At 45.7% G+C, this 15,071-nt stretch overlaps 1 protein-coding gene across 1 annotated transcript in view; it reads right to left on the bottom strand.

The window, feature by feature from the left end:
• The window catches only part of PLXNB1 (plexin B1), a 66,846-nt gene that overhangs the window by 29,220 nt on the left and 22,555 nt on the right, over positions 1 to 15,071 (bottom strand). Inside the window, exons 3-8 of the mRNA XM_026857217.1 lie at positions 11,050 to 12,193; positions 6,390 to 6,572; positions 5,938 to 6,066; positions 4,123 to 4,223; positions 3,321 to 3,453; positions 2,486 to 2,642 (exon numbers count right to left, since the gene is read on the bottom strand). Of these exons, the coding sequence (XP_026713018.1) occupies positions 2,486 to 2,642; positions 3,321 to 3,453; positions 4,123 to 4,223; positions 5,938 to 6,066; positions 6,390 to 6,572; positions 11,050 to 12,183 (1,837 nt within the window). The 5' untranslated portion in view covers positions 12,184 to 12,193. The remainder of the gene's footprint in view (positions 1 to 2,485; positions 2,643 to 3,320; positions 3,454 to 4,122; positions 4,224 to 5,937; positions 6,067 to 6,389; positions 6,573 to 11,049; positions 12,194 to 15,071) is intronic.

Genomic DNA, 15,071 nt, shown 5'->3' with positions numbered 1-15,071 from the left:
CTTTTGTTATCCAAAGGCAAACCAAACCCTTAGAACTGATGTGTCCTTCACATACTGCCCTCACCTTGAGAGCTTTGTTCTATGTCCAGACTAAGAAGTGAGTCAGTGAAGAGGTTTATAAGACTCGTAATCTCACTAGCAATGACTGAAGGTTTATCTGCTTTGAATCCAGACCTCATGTCAACTATAAGCCTCAGGATAGCCCAGTTCTCTTTGGGAAGAGACTATCACTGTTATCACTGTTTTCGGATAGACCAAACAGCTGCAGAGATGGTCAGAACTTATGAGCCTGAAAGAGATATTTTGCATATGACAGTACTAAACCAGCTAATTAATCTTGTTTCAGACAAATGCTCCCAACCCTAGAGTTGGGTATTAGTTCTCCAAACAATGGGAACATACTGCACACTCTGCTCAACTCCAGAAGCTGCCATTTCTCCAGGACAGGTTGCTATAAAAAGCAGCAGCTTGTCCATTGTTCCTCTCGCAGAATTCAGACCTCCTCTTGCAAGCAAGCTCTATTCACAACAAAACAATTAACATGTCTGGTGAAAGATCAGTCAGGGCCTAAGCTGAGTTTCTGATAGGATGACAAACAAAGCAGTATGCAGGTATAAAACAGCTGATGATGAGGTGTGTATGAAAACCCACAGTTAGGAGGAAATAAGGCTATCATATGCAGCTGGAGGCAGGAGTCACTGCAGTCCCGTCAACTCCCATCACTGTCACAGGGGTGACTGATTTGGCAGTGGTGGAAGGGCTAACACCTTCCAGGATTTCAGGGTTATGACACCATATTTATAAATATTCCTTTCTCCCAAAAGGTCATTATTTCCCATGGCTGCCAATAATGCTGTTCAACAGTACAGAAGATGAGGTCGAGCACTTGTGAATTGAGAGAAAGAGTTTCTGCTACCAACTTGGAGCTCAAGAGCTTAAAATGACAGATGAGCTGGTAGGCAACCTTTAAAACAAAGCTGGAAAAAAAGACAAATACTTTAGTGAGCTGAGAAAAATTGTAAGTAGGAATAGAAGAGTGCTGGTATGTAGAGACCTGATGAGACCTCAGAACACAGTGTATGATTTTGGTTACCAGCTTCAAATTCATCTTAGCAGAACACAGCAGCTGTGCAGGGAAGAGCTAGCAATGCAGTGCAAGAGAGGAAATCCGAGTACCAAAAGCTGGCAGAGTTGACACGGCAAACCTCTGTGCTAACAATGCCTGGCTGTAGTTCCCTGAGTGGGATAAGAGCTGTGGAAGCAAAAGGACAACAAAAATCAAACGGACACAAGCCATCCTAGAAAACAGAAACAACTTGTTACACCTCAGAGATGCAGTGTTAAAGTAACGTAAGCATCCATGGAGCCCTGAAATAAGACTGACTTACAAAGGAGTCAGTAAAAATATCTGAAGCCTGGAATAATGAGAACTAGACTGTGGCTTTATCTACACTGATTTTTCACAACTGTGCTTAAATTCAGGCCCACATTTGCAGAAGTACACAGGGAAGCCAACCCTGCCCTCTCTGCCCATGGTGGCAGTGTGTGAGGGAAACCCTTGGCCTGACCACCCTGAATGGAGACACGGTCAGTTTGATCCAGACTAAGGCAGTGTGAAAGCCAGACATAATATTGTAAATAATACTGAAAATGAAGGAGTTTGAGATTGAATGAGTGTGTGAGCTGGGTTCTGCCATCGTGTCATGTCCGTGGAGATTGCTTCAGACCCATTAGCCAGCTGCATACTTGCACGGAAAATCTGTTTAGCCATTGAGGTGGATTGTGTGGAATGCTTCCCAACCAGCACCTGCCTTTTACTTCACATGAACAAGCTCTTTAAAGAGATCAGCTCATCAGAGCTCACACTGACAGGCTGGGTAAAATCCAATGCAAATCCTATAAACTGAGAAGTTTTCCAGGTTCTTTAGAGTGGCCAATTAGCAATACTCATCCAGTTATTGTTCACAGTAATAGAAGGCTCACTATATTTTCTGCAGTTATGTTGCATTGCAGATTCATTTCCAACTTTAAGGACTGTGAGTCTCTTCTTGCCTTTCCTTACGTGTACGTCCTTCTCTCACAACGACATGGATTTTGAGAAGGTTTGCGTTTTGCTTGATTTAAATAATAAAGCAGTGCTTAAGAGAGTTCTCTCTCCAGATTTATGACAAAGCTGCCAAACCAGCCACCACTCTAGACTGCATTTCAGATCATACTCAGATTTGCATACAACCCTTCAAGCAGGATCTCCTTTCCAACTACCAGAATTTGGCATTGGAATTTGGCAACAGCCCAAAATAGCACAGGATGTGTGTGACACACAAGTAGAAAGCAAAGAGATATTATGACAGAATGAAATGAACACCTGCTAACAGACTACATACATTCATGGCTGTTAATCCTGGCAATCTGATGGACCTACAACATACTTTCTCCCAACAATGTTATCAGAGCTATCATGCTCCATTTGAAGTGTTTCACTGACCTGCTCCTGTTGACAGAGCTGGTGCTTGGCTGGGATCTGGAGAAGGACACATGATTCCTGACTCTGTCAGAACTGCTGGGCTTTCATAATCTTCAAAGTAACATGAGTAAAATTCTTCCTCATGCAGAGAAGGCAAGTCCGAGATAGCCAGGAATATCTACCAATTCAATAATATCCAATAAATAATTTGCCCTCTACCAATTCTTTATTTCATCTAATTTTCTGGTTCTGTTTTTTCAAAGCAAGAGCCCCATAAAGTAGTTATCTACATACACACCCAATTTCCTATAACACCTCTAGGAGTGACTGTTCCATTCATCATCTCTTGCTGTTCCCAAACTGAACTTGGCATCCACCAAGCAACTGGCAACATCCCCCTTCGCTCAAGTCTCTAGCAAAAGACAGATTCTTGCCACCTCCTGACACAATGACAGACTTCAAAACACTGTTGCACCTTAGCTTTTCCGCCAGCTCTCAGATGCCAGACTGAAGCCATAATTTTGGGTAGCTCCTTTCAGATCTTCCTGACAGCAAGTGTCAGAAACACTGTGAAACCACGGACATGGACACCTTATAGATACTAAGCCAAGGAGGGACCCCACCCAAGCAGCCATCAAATACTCCACAATACCTCTTAGCAGGCAAGGACATTTAGCTTTATGGGAAAACACAATAAAATTATCTCCTGATATGACCAAACTTATGTGAGGCAGACAACTTTAAGGCTCAGTGATTCAGTACCCTACTGAAAGCAACAGGAAGACTTGCGACTCCTCACAGTTTACAGGGGACTTTCTACATGCTTGAGCATCATCAGAGGATCATCTCCACTCACATTTCTCTTTTCTTCTCTGCTGATATTGGCTGGTGTTAGTGACTGGACAGACAGACACTGCTGTGTAGAGTTAAAGCTCCAGAGCCACTGCTCACTCAACCTGGACCGCAAGCACTCGGAGCGACGGCTGCATCTGCGGGGAAAGAGCAAGAAGCCCTGTGAGGGATCTGTGCAGCCCCAGCAGGACACGTGTGGCTTCCAAGCTGGCTGACTCACGCCTTGCTAGAGTCTTGGGGAAGTTGCTACACAAGCCATGGAAATACCAGCCTCCCACCACCGTCAATAATAGGATGAACTAGTTGCCAAAATATAGATGGGAAGGTGCTTTTGGGCTTCAAGGGTTGTAAACTAGATCCTACAGGGTTCTACAGGGAGACAGAAAGGAGGCAGAAACACTGGAATAGACCACGTCTCATTAAACATCATCATCAGGGGAGCAAGATGTCAGAAGGAATGCTAAATAAGAGAGTGACACCAGCAGAAGAGGTAAGATAGTTTCTCTACATTTGAAACAAGGCAGTTTGAGCTGCAGACTAAACCTAGGCTGAAATCAACTGGACAGGAGCCTTGAGTAGTGAGCAAAGACCCAAAAAAGCAATGGAAAAGATACTCTTGTGTGCAACTGTGACTGCTGGCAGTGTTTTAGGGAGGAGGACATACGAATGGTAGGTCAAACTATCCCATCAAGGAACTGAAAATAAACTAAATCCAGTCATACAGACATACGGAAGAGCGTAAACGGAGACAAGCCTTAAGGGCTATCCCTCCCAAACCCTTGTAGGTGAACAGGGATCCATCTTACCGTCCCTGAAGGACACACCAGCCACAGTAAGGGTCTTTCAGTGCCAGACAGGATTCACAGTCCAAGTACAGGGAACATTCCAGTATGGGAACCTTTACCACCTGTCAGAGAAAGAAATCAGTGAAAACACAGCACCAGGTCTGCGGCTGCTTCTGCCTAACTAGCAAGTCCTGTCATCTTCAAGCTCACTGAAATAACTTCTTAATCCCCAATATCGCATGAAGAAAAAGGGAACACGCTTCCAGAGCCCATCTGAATGGCCATTTCACATACTGGTGAAGGACATGTAAACATGAGGCTGTACAGAGGCAAGCAAAGTGTACTGCTATTAACAGCTTCTCTCTGACACTTTCTGCAAGAAGGAGACTTTAGTGATAAAACTATATTTTAACAAAATAGAACACAGAATAGCAGACAATACCATTCACTCTTGCTTTTCTGGACTCTCACAGGACATCATCTCTCCTGACATGTAGGTGACTGAACCTGGAGACAGAAGCTCCAACCAAGGCCTCTGAATCACGTGCGCTATTGCCCAGAACTATCACTTGGACTGAAAGTAGACTGAGCAGCTTTGATCAACGTGGAACAAAAACCTTCCCCCATCTCGGGGTAAGTTTTTCTTACAAAACACTTCCACTCCAACTTACTATCCTTGCTGATTTCTGCCTCTTGCCCTTTCTTTAATCTGCTACTACACTTCAATCACTACACTGTCAGTTACTTTAAAATACCAACTTCTAATCCTTGACCTACTACTTTTGCTAAGTACGTGATGTAATTTGCATTTTTTAATTGACAGAACAATTACTATTAAGGATGTATTTCAGATTTCCCTAATCTTCTTCCACTCACATATTTCAACAACTCCTTTGAAGTGTTATGAAATTTCTGAGTATCAAAAAGTGCACTGGGGGGTGCCGAATAGAAGCAGTGGTTTTCCAGCATGCTCTCATTTTTTGTTCTTTCCTTCAGAGTAACTCAAAGGCTGCTTTTTCCTTTACTAGGAGGATCCTTTTCTTCCCAACTCAAGGAGCTGGTTTTGCACAAATCCTCTCAAATAAAGTATCCATAGCTGGATTTCCTGTTCAGCAGACACCAATATCCCAATGGCCTGAGGCATTGCAATGCCTCTCCTCCTCCAACTGCCACCGGGCACAGAGAGAATTACAGAAAGCAGGAGAAGAGGGAAGTGTGTCTTGCATGGTTCTTATACAACCTGACTTCATCTGCAAGACTTATTATATACCTGGTCAAATCATACCTCTGCTATCTGAAGACATTTCCCACACATTCTGCTTGTTTAAGTTTTAACCGATTAAAAACAGAAGTATCACAATTTTAATTACACAAAACCTCCCTTTTTTCTTTTTACTCTTTTTCAAAACCAAGACAGGTCACATTACTTATGAACCCAGAAGGCTCACATTCTTCTGCTCAGATGGAGATGTAAACTGTGTCGAGCAGGAACTGTTTGGACAATGGAAGAACCCAGGAATTCGCAGCCCCTTGTCTTCATGCCAAGAGAGCAGCCTTCTACAGCCTGCAGTTCACATTCCTCCATCACTGCCGATACTGCCTGACTGATTTAGGGAAATGCATATGCAAACAGGCCATGGTTTATGGTAACACGACTTACTCTACACTTCCTCCAGCTTTTCCTAAAGTCCAGTCCCCACCCCGGTAAGCCAGACTGGCAGGCAGCTGCTGCCCAGCACAGGCTTAGCTGTTTCTTTGCCTCCCCCACTCCCATCAGTAGTTTGTCCGGACTTCAGATGCATTCAACTCCTGTGGAAACAACATTATTGCTCTTACCATTGACTGGGTCATGACAAAGAGGTGCTCCTGCAACTGGTCGAACAGCAGGTCTCCGCTCACCATGCTGTTTAACTGGATAGCTAAAGAAGCGTATATATGTGCATCTCCCGTTGCTCCTAAATACACCTGCAAGAGAGTCTCAGTTGTACGCAGGCAGAGTATCACAGCAGGAGTTTGGGGCACTCAGCCTACATCAAGAACAAGTTAAAACCGCTGCCGTGTGTGAGGATTTCAACCTCTCACCAATATCAGCCCTGACGCTGGCAGATGTAACCAAAAGGCAACACGACCACTGTTTGGGGCACTCACACTCTTAGTACAGTGTGAGAGAAGATCGTCTGATAGTAACGATCTTTAGTAGGAACCTGACTTCCCAAGGGACAAGAGAAATTGCCTCTTTTTCCTTAATTATTTTATCCTCTTCGCTTCCTGTCAAATCCAGATCATACCTTGTGCAGTCTCCCTCTGCTGTCTCCCAGAAAAACAATGGTGTGGCCATCTTCCACGTTCACTGCCACAGCTGTCAGACGGGCCTCTGTCTTCTCCAGGAGGGGGGCTGCTTCCAAGGGTACCCGGCTGGCCATTGGGCTGGGAGTGTGGTCGGAGCCACAGGGGTATGCATACAGGGTGTCCTTTTTGAGAGAGTGGAAAGAACAGGGAAATCAGTAATAATAATAAAAAAAAGGATACAGGGAATATTAGCACCTTTAACACTTCCCATCATCCCATTCCATGCAAATTCCTTAAACAGGTGCCCCAGTGGTGAATTCAGCTTCAAACCCCTCCAAGCTTTTTTACTGAGAGTAGAAAAGCACAGCTTGTAAGAATTAGTTTAGGCATTCCGGCTGTTTATACCATCACAGAATCCTGAAGACATTTCAGCAAGTCCATCCAGCATCAGTAATGAAATGCATTGAAACTCCACTAAACTCTTATGTTCTCCAAAAAACATCACTGGCTATATACTGCCACGATACAGCTCTGGGCAAGAGGCATTGTAATTTTCAGGATAAAACAAAAAGATGAGAATTCCTGCTTCCAGTGCCAAAACCACCTGGTCACGTGCATCGCCTCCAACGATTAGCATGGTTTTGTGTATCACCTACAAATTCTAAGCCTGAAGTAGAATCCCAAAGCATCAGGCCATACATAAACACAGGGTGGGGCACAACCCGCTCCGAAGCGCTTACTAACTACACACAGAAATCACAGAGCGTGTGTAACCAGAGACCCACAAAAAGTCAAAACGAGAGTCATCTCTGCACGCTGCTGCAATTCTCCCGAGTCTTGTGAGATTTCTGAATATTATCTCCCCAGCACTGTGCAAAAACAGTCATCCTTCTGTTCCACTTAGATCCCTCCCTGTCCCACCAAACCTTCACTTACTGAATTCTAGAGGAAAGAGAATGAAAGCTGCCAACTTACTTACTATTTGTATGTGTAGAGAGAAGATATTCCATTATGATTCATCTTTTTCCTAAGTAACAAACTCAGTCTAGTCTACAATAGTTCCTCTGTTGCTTTATATCCTTCATGACACCTTGTTCTTTGTCCACTTTAATTTTACGGTATCATGTTGGAGACTGAATGCAGGATTGTTCAACCCATTACTATTAAACCCACCATTTTTTAATTGATCAGAGGCTTGTCTTCAAACAACGTGACTTTGTGTAAGCTATTTTCATCACGAAATCCCTTATGGGTAACATTTTCACCCTCCTCTCCAGGCCCTTACCAATTACTCTTACAAAGCTGCCTGTGGAGCAGAGGCATTAAGTGTGCAGCACACACCGCCTCAGCTCCCTCTCTCGCCTCAGGCAACGTGGTTGAATTTAGACTCCTTGTGAGCAGGGTTATGTATTCCTGCTGTCTGATGTCCGTGGCTTTGCATTTGGCAGCACTGAGCTGCACGGTACCACGCGGCACCAGGCAACGGAGCTGCCCCCGCCGGAGGTCAGCGATAACGGCACAGCGCGGCGTTCCTGCAGCATCTGCCAAACCCACGAAAAACCCGACCCTTTTTCCCCTTCTCCCATTTCTCTGGGTTTTGGTTTTTTGTTTGGTTTTGGTTTTTTGGTGTTTTTGTTGTTGGGATTTTTTTTAATACTTCACTGCTTCCTGGAGAAACTAAAATTGATCAGGAGCTTTTGACAAAGTCTATGGAAATCCTGCGCTAGAATATATTTAATCTGCTGTCCCCTGCTTCACAGCGGTTCCATGTAAGGAACCATGCCAGTTCGCCTGCACACTCAGCATAAATCTCTGACTTACAGCCTCAGAGGAGATTACAGCTTTTAATGATGGTTAGTTTTTGCCATCCTCTAGGCTATCATACATTTTTAGTGACAGATACATTTGTCTTATCATTTCCGTCATTTGATTCTTAAGCTTCTTTCAACCACCTTCTTGCAACTTAAAGATTTCTATTTCTCCAGTTGCCCACTTCCTATAAGATTTATTAGGAAGCAGGCCACAGCCAAATTGCCATACTCAAAAGCATCAGGTGTTTATTTTGAATGGGATTCCAGCTACCTTTTGCAACCTTTGTGTCAATTCAGACAAACGCTGGAGCCTAGTGACTTCACTACTGAGGCTGATTTTTGAGTTTGCTTAAAAAAAAAACCAAACAAACCACATAGAAGTCAGAAATAGTTGTACGCCAGTTGTGCTATATGTGATGCCAAGGGCAAGTCACTGCAGACACAATGTTTATCTACCATAAACCAACGTGACCTGTGCAAGCTCTCCCAGCACTGGCACTGCCCACCCGTGGCCTCGCCGGGACTGTCTGCAGCACAATTAATCACACTCAAGAGCTGAAACTTGTTCCATTCTACAGGATTAAGACCATGATAATTGTGTAAAGTGCTTAAATAAATTTACATAGAAGCTGTTTGAATTGTTTTCAGCGAACAACATCTTGGCAACACAGGAGAAAATACACTTCGGGGATCACCCAGCGTCCTACTGTGATGCAGCAAGTTTGGATGAAGCTGTTGCTGGGAAGTTCAGTGTGTTTCCCACATTGCACAGGTAGGAAGCAATAAAGAGGACTGAAAGCTTGGTGCAGAAGGACAAGTTGCATACACTGAAAACTACACCCAGAGAAAATATGCAGCCTTCCCAAGTCTCCCAGAAACGTGTTTCACACTTCCAATTATTAAGTCACTAACAGAATCTACAGAGTCTCCTGCATCTAAAGACTGAGAGAGCTGTAGCAAACTGAACAGATGAACCGGTTCTGAAATTCTTATAAAAACAAGCACTTTTTCCAGTTGAAGAGATTGCGTTGAACTCAACCTTAGTCTCTGCTGATAGGCTAGAAATCAGAGGCAGTGCTAACTAGGGAAAAGGGCATACCTTGTGCGCAGGCTGGTTTGGAGGCAGAAAAATGTGAAATTAATTAGCATTATCCTTACATACAGCACAAGCTGCCACCATTGAAACTGAGTTAAAACTGTTCCTGCATAAAATGCTCATTGACAGCCGCTTCCACTCAGCACTGAATGGGGCAGGCTGGAGCTGGCACAGACCCTTACGTGTTGTTAGATACAATCTTAATGACAACCGCTACCACGTACTGAATAGTGAAGGATAAAGTTTGTTAGGACATTTACATATCATTGGACACACTTGTTAATAAGATGCCATACTTTAAGTCAGCCCACTAGTGCCAAACTGTGCAGCTGGGACCCTGGGATCATGTGCCAGGAATCACATAGCAAAGACTGGCCTTTTTCTCCCACCCTGTGGGCCTGCTTCTCCACTGGCTCAAATGGTACAGGGGGACTCTACAGCATTTTGAATGAAGGATTTTTCTGAACTGCTTACATCCATTCGGCATTTAGCTCCCTTAAGCTGCCCTAAAAATCACCTGTGACAATTCCTTCCACAAAGCTCCGCAAAGGACACAGGGAGCATGGCTAAGAAATACAGTGAAAGCAGGACATCAAGCCGGGCAGTCTCTTGCTTCCCAACTTTTACGTACTCCTCCTGACCTTACATTGTCCTGCTGAAGTCTGCTCTTCACCCTTTCCTTGTCCCACAAGTATTCTGCAGTCAGCTTTAGCTACAGAAAGGAAAACCGTCATTTTAAAACTGGCTTAGGACCGCACACCCCTTCCAAAGCTCTGCGGTACCACTTTGCCTCTTCCCAGCTTTGTGCTACAAAGAGCAATTATCTGGACAGCCTGTTTTGTAGAAGAAAGGCACAAGATAATATGGTGTTCTGCTGAAGACTAGCAACGCCCTTGGTGAAAGCAGGCTACTCACAACCACAGAGCCTCGTACCCGGACACCGCGTCCAGCACCGCTCCAGGGAACGCTGCTGCTCTGCGTTTGTGTCGCTGACCCCGATACCACAGCACCAGCCGTGTGGGTGACAGACTGCAAGGATTCTGGGTCACAGCCACTTCAGTCCACGTTTTTGTCCTGCAACGGCCCATCGTGCCTTGACCATAGAATTTAAAGGAGGATTATCACCTCCTACAGCTCTGGAAACAAAGAGCCACCAGGTCAGAAGGTCTTATTCAGGCACAAAATTTTGCAGGACTCATAGGAAATTAGGATTTTGTTGAGACCTGGTTTTAGTTACATTCTTTTTTGTTCCTAGGTGCCCTTGCAGGAAACTGTTGAGGTGCACCTCACCATAAGCAACAGGGAGCCAGCACACTTCTTAAATTCCCTTCCCAACATACAGGTGCACGTGCACATACTCCTCTCCATCCCTGAATTGCAGACCAGGAGATGAAGATACTGATAAAGAGCAACCTGAAGCACAGCTTCAGTGTTTTTGCCTGGTATTGCCATGAGACAGGCCTTAGGGCCAGGTCACACAAGATGCCCTCCCCACTGCCACATACAGTGCATCTCCCTCTGCAAGGAAACCTGCCCACATGGGGCAGAGAGCAGCAGCAGCCACGAGACAGACTATACTTAAACAGGATGCAACGGTTCTTGTGTTGCGTTGCTGCAGTAGCAAAGAAACAACCTGAACTCAAAAGGCTTTTAACCCATTTCAACATCCATCTGTGGGAAACGGAACACAAAGCAACACAAAAACATGACGGAGACTAGTCTAAACCCTGGCAAAGGTGCGAAGCTACTTACTGCTGGCAGCTGGACACAGTTGGAGCTGACATCGTATTCAATATATGCCACTTCTGTCCCTTCTTCTGACTTCCCATCTCTCATGTAGCAAACGTCCCTAGTCCAGTTGGTCAGGCGATCCACCTCTTCCATCGTGTAGACGCAGAGTGCAGACTCCTCACTCAGTTTGCCAGACGAAGCTTGCCAGGCAGAAAAGGCTGCAAACAACACTTCTCCCTCGGTGTCCAGCTGCCCCTGGGCCAGGCCTTTTCCCGGCCGGGTGACATAGGCTGCTTGCAGGAGACTGTATGTATTGGCTTTGCTCTGGCAGAGAAGAGGTAACTCCACATAGGAGTAATAATGAGAGTCATCCAGGCAGATTCGTGAGATGTAGGTCTTGTACTCACGTGATTGAGATTTGAGGTCCCGACGGTAGAATAGGAAATAGACGCTCGAGCGATAAGTGAAGGACTTAATGAAATGGTGGTTGTACTCCGAGAGCCGGCCCACAGCCAGTTTTGCTGTTTCTTCATAGGAGAAAATGGAGTGAGAGTCTGTTGCTTGAACATCCCCTCCGTGGGCCCTGAGATTTCGGGTGGTGATGGGAGGAATCCCTCCTCCAACTCCTCGGCTGGTGTACCCTCGTCCCACAAAGAGCAAGGGCACCTCATCCTTCGAGTAGGCTATGAGTCCCACGGTGGTGATATTGGGATCATTGGCAGCAACATACTGAGTGTCACCAGGGCTCTCCGGACGGAAGAGGACGTGGTCGATGGACGTGAGGCTCCTCTTCTCACAGATCCCCTGGTGCACGCTGCCACACACGATGAGCTCCTTCTGCACTGCGTTCACGAGCAGCAGCTTGTTGTGATTGTCGGTGTGGTGTGCCTGAGGGCACTCCAGCTTTGAGACCGGGGGGAGGCAATCTTTACTGTCCAGAACTGGTCCTGTCTGAACCACGTTCTTCAGCAGCAGGTCAGATGTCAGCTGAAAGAGAAAGTTGGTGGCCCCCAAGTAAATGGTCCCAGATTCCAAGTCCATAGACAGGTGGAGGAACTTCGTAGCGTTGCGCGAGAAGGTGACATACTGCAGTCCCCGTGGAATTGCTGCTCCCAAGAAACAGAGAACGGGAAGGAGGAACGTTCCCAGAGGCATGGTAAACACTCTGCAAGAGAGGAAAAGCTGTTATAACTCCTGATGAACCAGGAGTGAAGATTAACACTCATCAAAATCCTTCAATCTTATTATGAGAGGTAGGCAAAGAGGACATGGATAACCCCAGAAAGCAGAGAGCTAGACACAAAGAGTCAACACAGGACTTTTACAGAAACACCAACAGAAAGAGGCCTGCAGGAGTATCAGAGACTTCATATCAAGATGACAGGCATACTCAGGAGAAGCTGGAACACTTCAAGTAAAGTTTTTGGGGGGCTTTCCCAGAGACTGCTGGGTAGTACTGGGGAAAGCCTCTCTTCACTACCCATGACTTGTACCAAACTTGCTGAATACACAGTCCAAAGCACAGATTCATCAAACCAGGGACATAACTTAAGGAGAAAGGTCCTATCTGTGCTGTGACAGAGGTGTTTCAAGCACTGATAACTATTCTCGTAAGATCAGAACAAGCCATGTTTAACCAGGCTCCTGCACTACTCTTCCCTATGATGCTGCACTGGAAGTTCTCCAGGACAGGACCACAGTCCTACAGCAGCCAGAACGTCACACACATTGGTAAGGAGCAACACCACAGTAAAACAAACCACTGTTCAAGACAAACACAACCTGCAGGACCATTGTTTAAATAAACTGTATCTGGGATCCCATTCAGAGCAAACTAATAACCCCTTTGCTCTGTCTTTGATCTTGATATCATAATTAATCCTCCTCTTATCACTTAGGGCTATCAGTAACCTCTTTTGGGTGTAAGACTCTTCCACTAGTGCTTCAAAAAAAGCCTTCCCATGCCATCTCCCACACAAGCAGGACCTGGGTGCCAGGATGAGGCCTCCAGAGAGTCTGTCACAGTGACTCCCAGCCACCCCTGGGGCCACCAGTCGACTATCCCAGCCCTGCCAAGCCAGCGTTGGGGGGCCCCCATCTCCTCGGGTAGATGCAGCACGTCCAGGCCAGGGGGAGACCACCTTATCCTGCTGACCCATTGCTGTGCTCTCTGGGGAAGAGCTCTCTTGCCGGCGCTCTTCCCTCCACAGCCCCTCTACCAGTACTGTAAAAGGCGATCGAAACACGCCTGCTCTGTGGGCGATGCTCCACTCCTTCCCTGCCCCATGCCCCACAGTGCAGGCACGGCCAGATGGGGTGGGTGTTAGACTCAGGGAACCACCAGACCTGTTCTGCTCCTCTCCAGAGGAACTTTAGAGGATCATGAGGATCAATCTCTCTTGAAATCTACCACGACCCACCCAAGCCACGCCACAGATGGGAACGATCATCCCGAGCAGCAAGGAGAATCCCACAGCACGGTGGAAATGTGGTAATAAGTACCTGCAACATTTAGATTAATGCTTTCCCCATGGAGAAAGGGCAGCAGCTGCAAATACTCATAATTTACTATGAGTACCACTTATTTGAATTGAGAAGTAGGTGGTGATGCAGCTGTGAATATATTCCCTTCCCTCCCTCCCTCTTGTAGAAAAAGTATCAAAGCTACATGCAGCCATACAGTTGCCAAGCTGAGCCAGAGGCTCAGAGCTGATGGGTACAGTACCTCTTCCAGAGCTGGCCTGTAATCTACTGCGCTCATTCTGGCAACTCAGCTCCTCAGGGGTGATGTTAATTTTATAGTTAAAGCTAAGAAAACTATCATCACTTCCCTCACAGCATCATCCCTCTTGGATCTTCTTGGTAAAGTGCTATTAGCCCAGAAGTGCTTCATGCACAGAGGTGAAAAAAGATCTGCAGCATTTCAAAAGAAGACTACCCCAGCATTTAGAGCAGGACTGAACCAATTTAGGTCACACACTTCTTACCACACAAACTGCATCTTACGCTCGTTCTGTACAACATCCAGGTGTGCAGACAACACAGCAGCAGTGGTGACAGCAATAACTGTAAGACTCTAGATCCATCTTTTATTTCACTGCTATCGCAACAGAACCCCCACAAAAGTCTGCTTTCCAGCTCCTTTGTCAGTAAAACTGGCATCTTTGCTCTACCAAAAGACCAGTTGAGAGGATTAGTCTATTTGTGAAATCCAGCGGATGGAAGGTATTATAAAATACAACACATTATTAAATATAGGCTTTGTGAAGCTCTGGAAAAGCTCCATTTCACATGGTTATTGTAGGTAAGAAGGTAGTACTGTCAGGATATACCCGGACGCAGGAATGCTGGCTCTAGGCTGGCAGCTTTCCCCCAGAGCACACAGCCACCAATTCACACCGGACCAGCACTGTGTTTAGGTTACGTGCACACTAGGGCTTTTGTTTGCCCTGATAATGGACACTTCATTTTTTTCTGCTTTTGCTGCTACCAACACACTCTGCTTCACCCAGATTTGCAAACAGCACGGAACTAGCCTTGGAGTCTCTTCCAGGGTGATGACAGAGGTCCTCATTATGCAGGAGATGTTATCTGTGAAGCATGATGAGGGATATTTATAAAGTCAACAAGTAGATACATGCAGACTGAAGGATGGAGGTCTAACTTAACTCTACCACCATGGGTTTACATCAGCAGAGCATATCCTGCCCCAGCTCTAACATGCGGAGTTATTTTTATCCATTCTCACCATTTTTATTGGAGAAAACTTTATTCAAGGAACTCCTTAACCACACAACTGTCTTGGCACCTCTGCACTGCCATCATGCAGACATCACGATGGCTTGTGGTGCAACTCTGTCTGGAGTCTCCTCAGTTTCAAAGCTTAAAAAGCCTGCAAACAAAACAACAGGCTGATGACCATCCAACAGTGGGAGCTTGACTACATCGTGACAGTGCCACACTGACACGGAGAAGGGAGCCTTTGATCTGGAAGCAGCTGAGGATCACAAGACATTATTACACTACACCACTTACAGGAATCT

Source organism: Athene cunicularia, assembly GCF_003259725.1.
Source record: "Athene cunicularia isolate RWA chromosome 12 unlocalized genomic scaffold, athCun1 chr12_part1, whole genome shotgun sequence".
NCBI lineage: Eukaryota > Metazoa > Chordata > Aves > Strigiformes > Strigidae > Athene > Athene cunicularia.
This window is presented reverse-complemented; position numbering and strand designations above follow the sequence as displayed.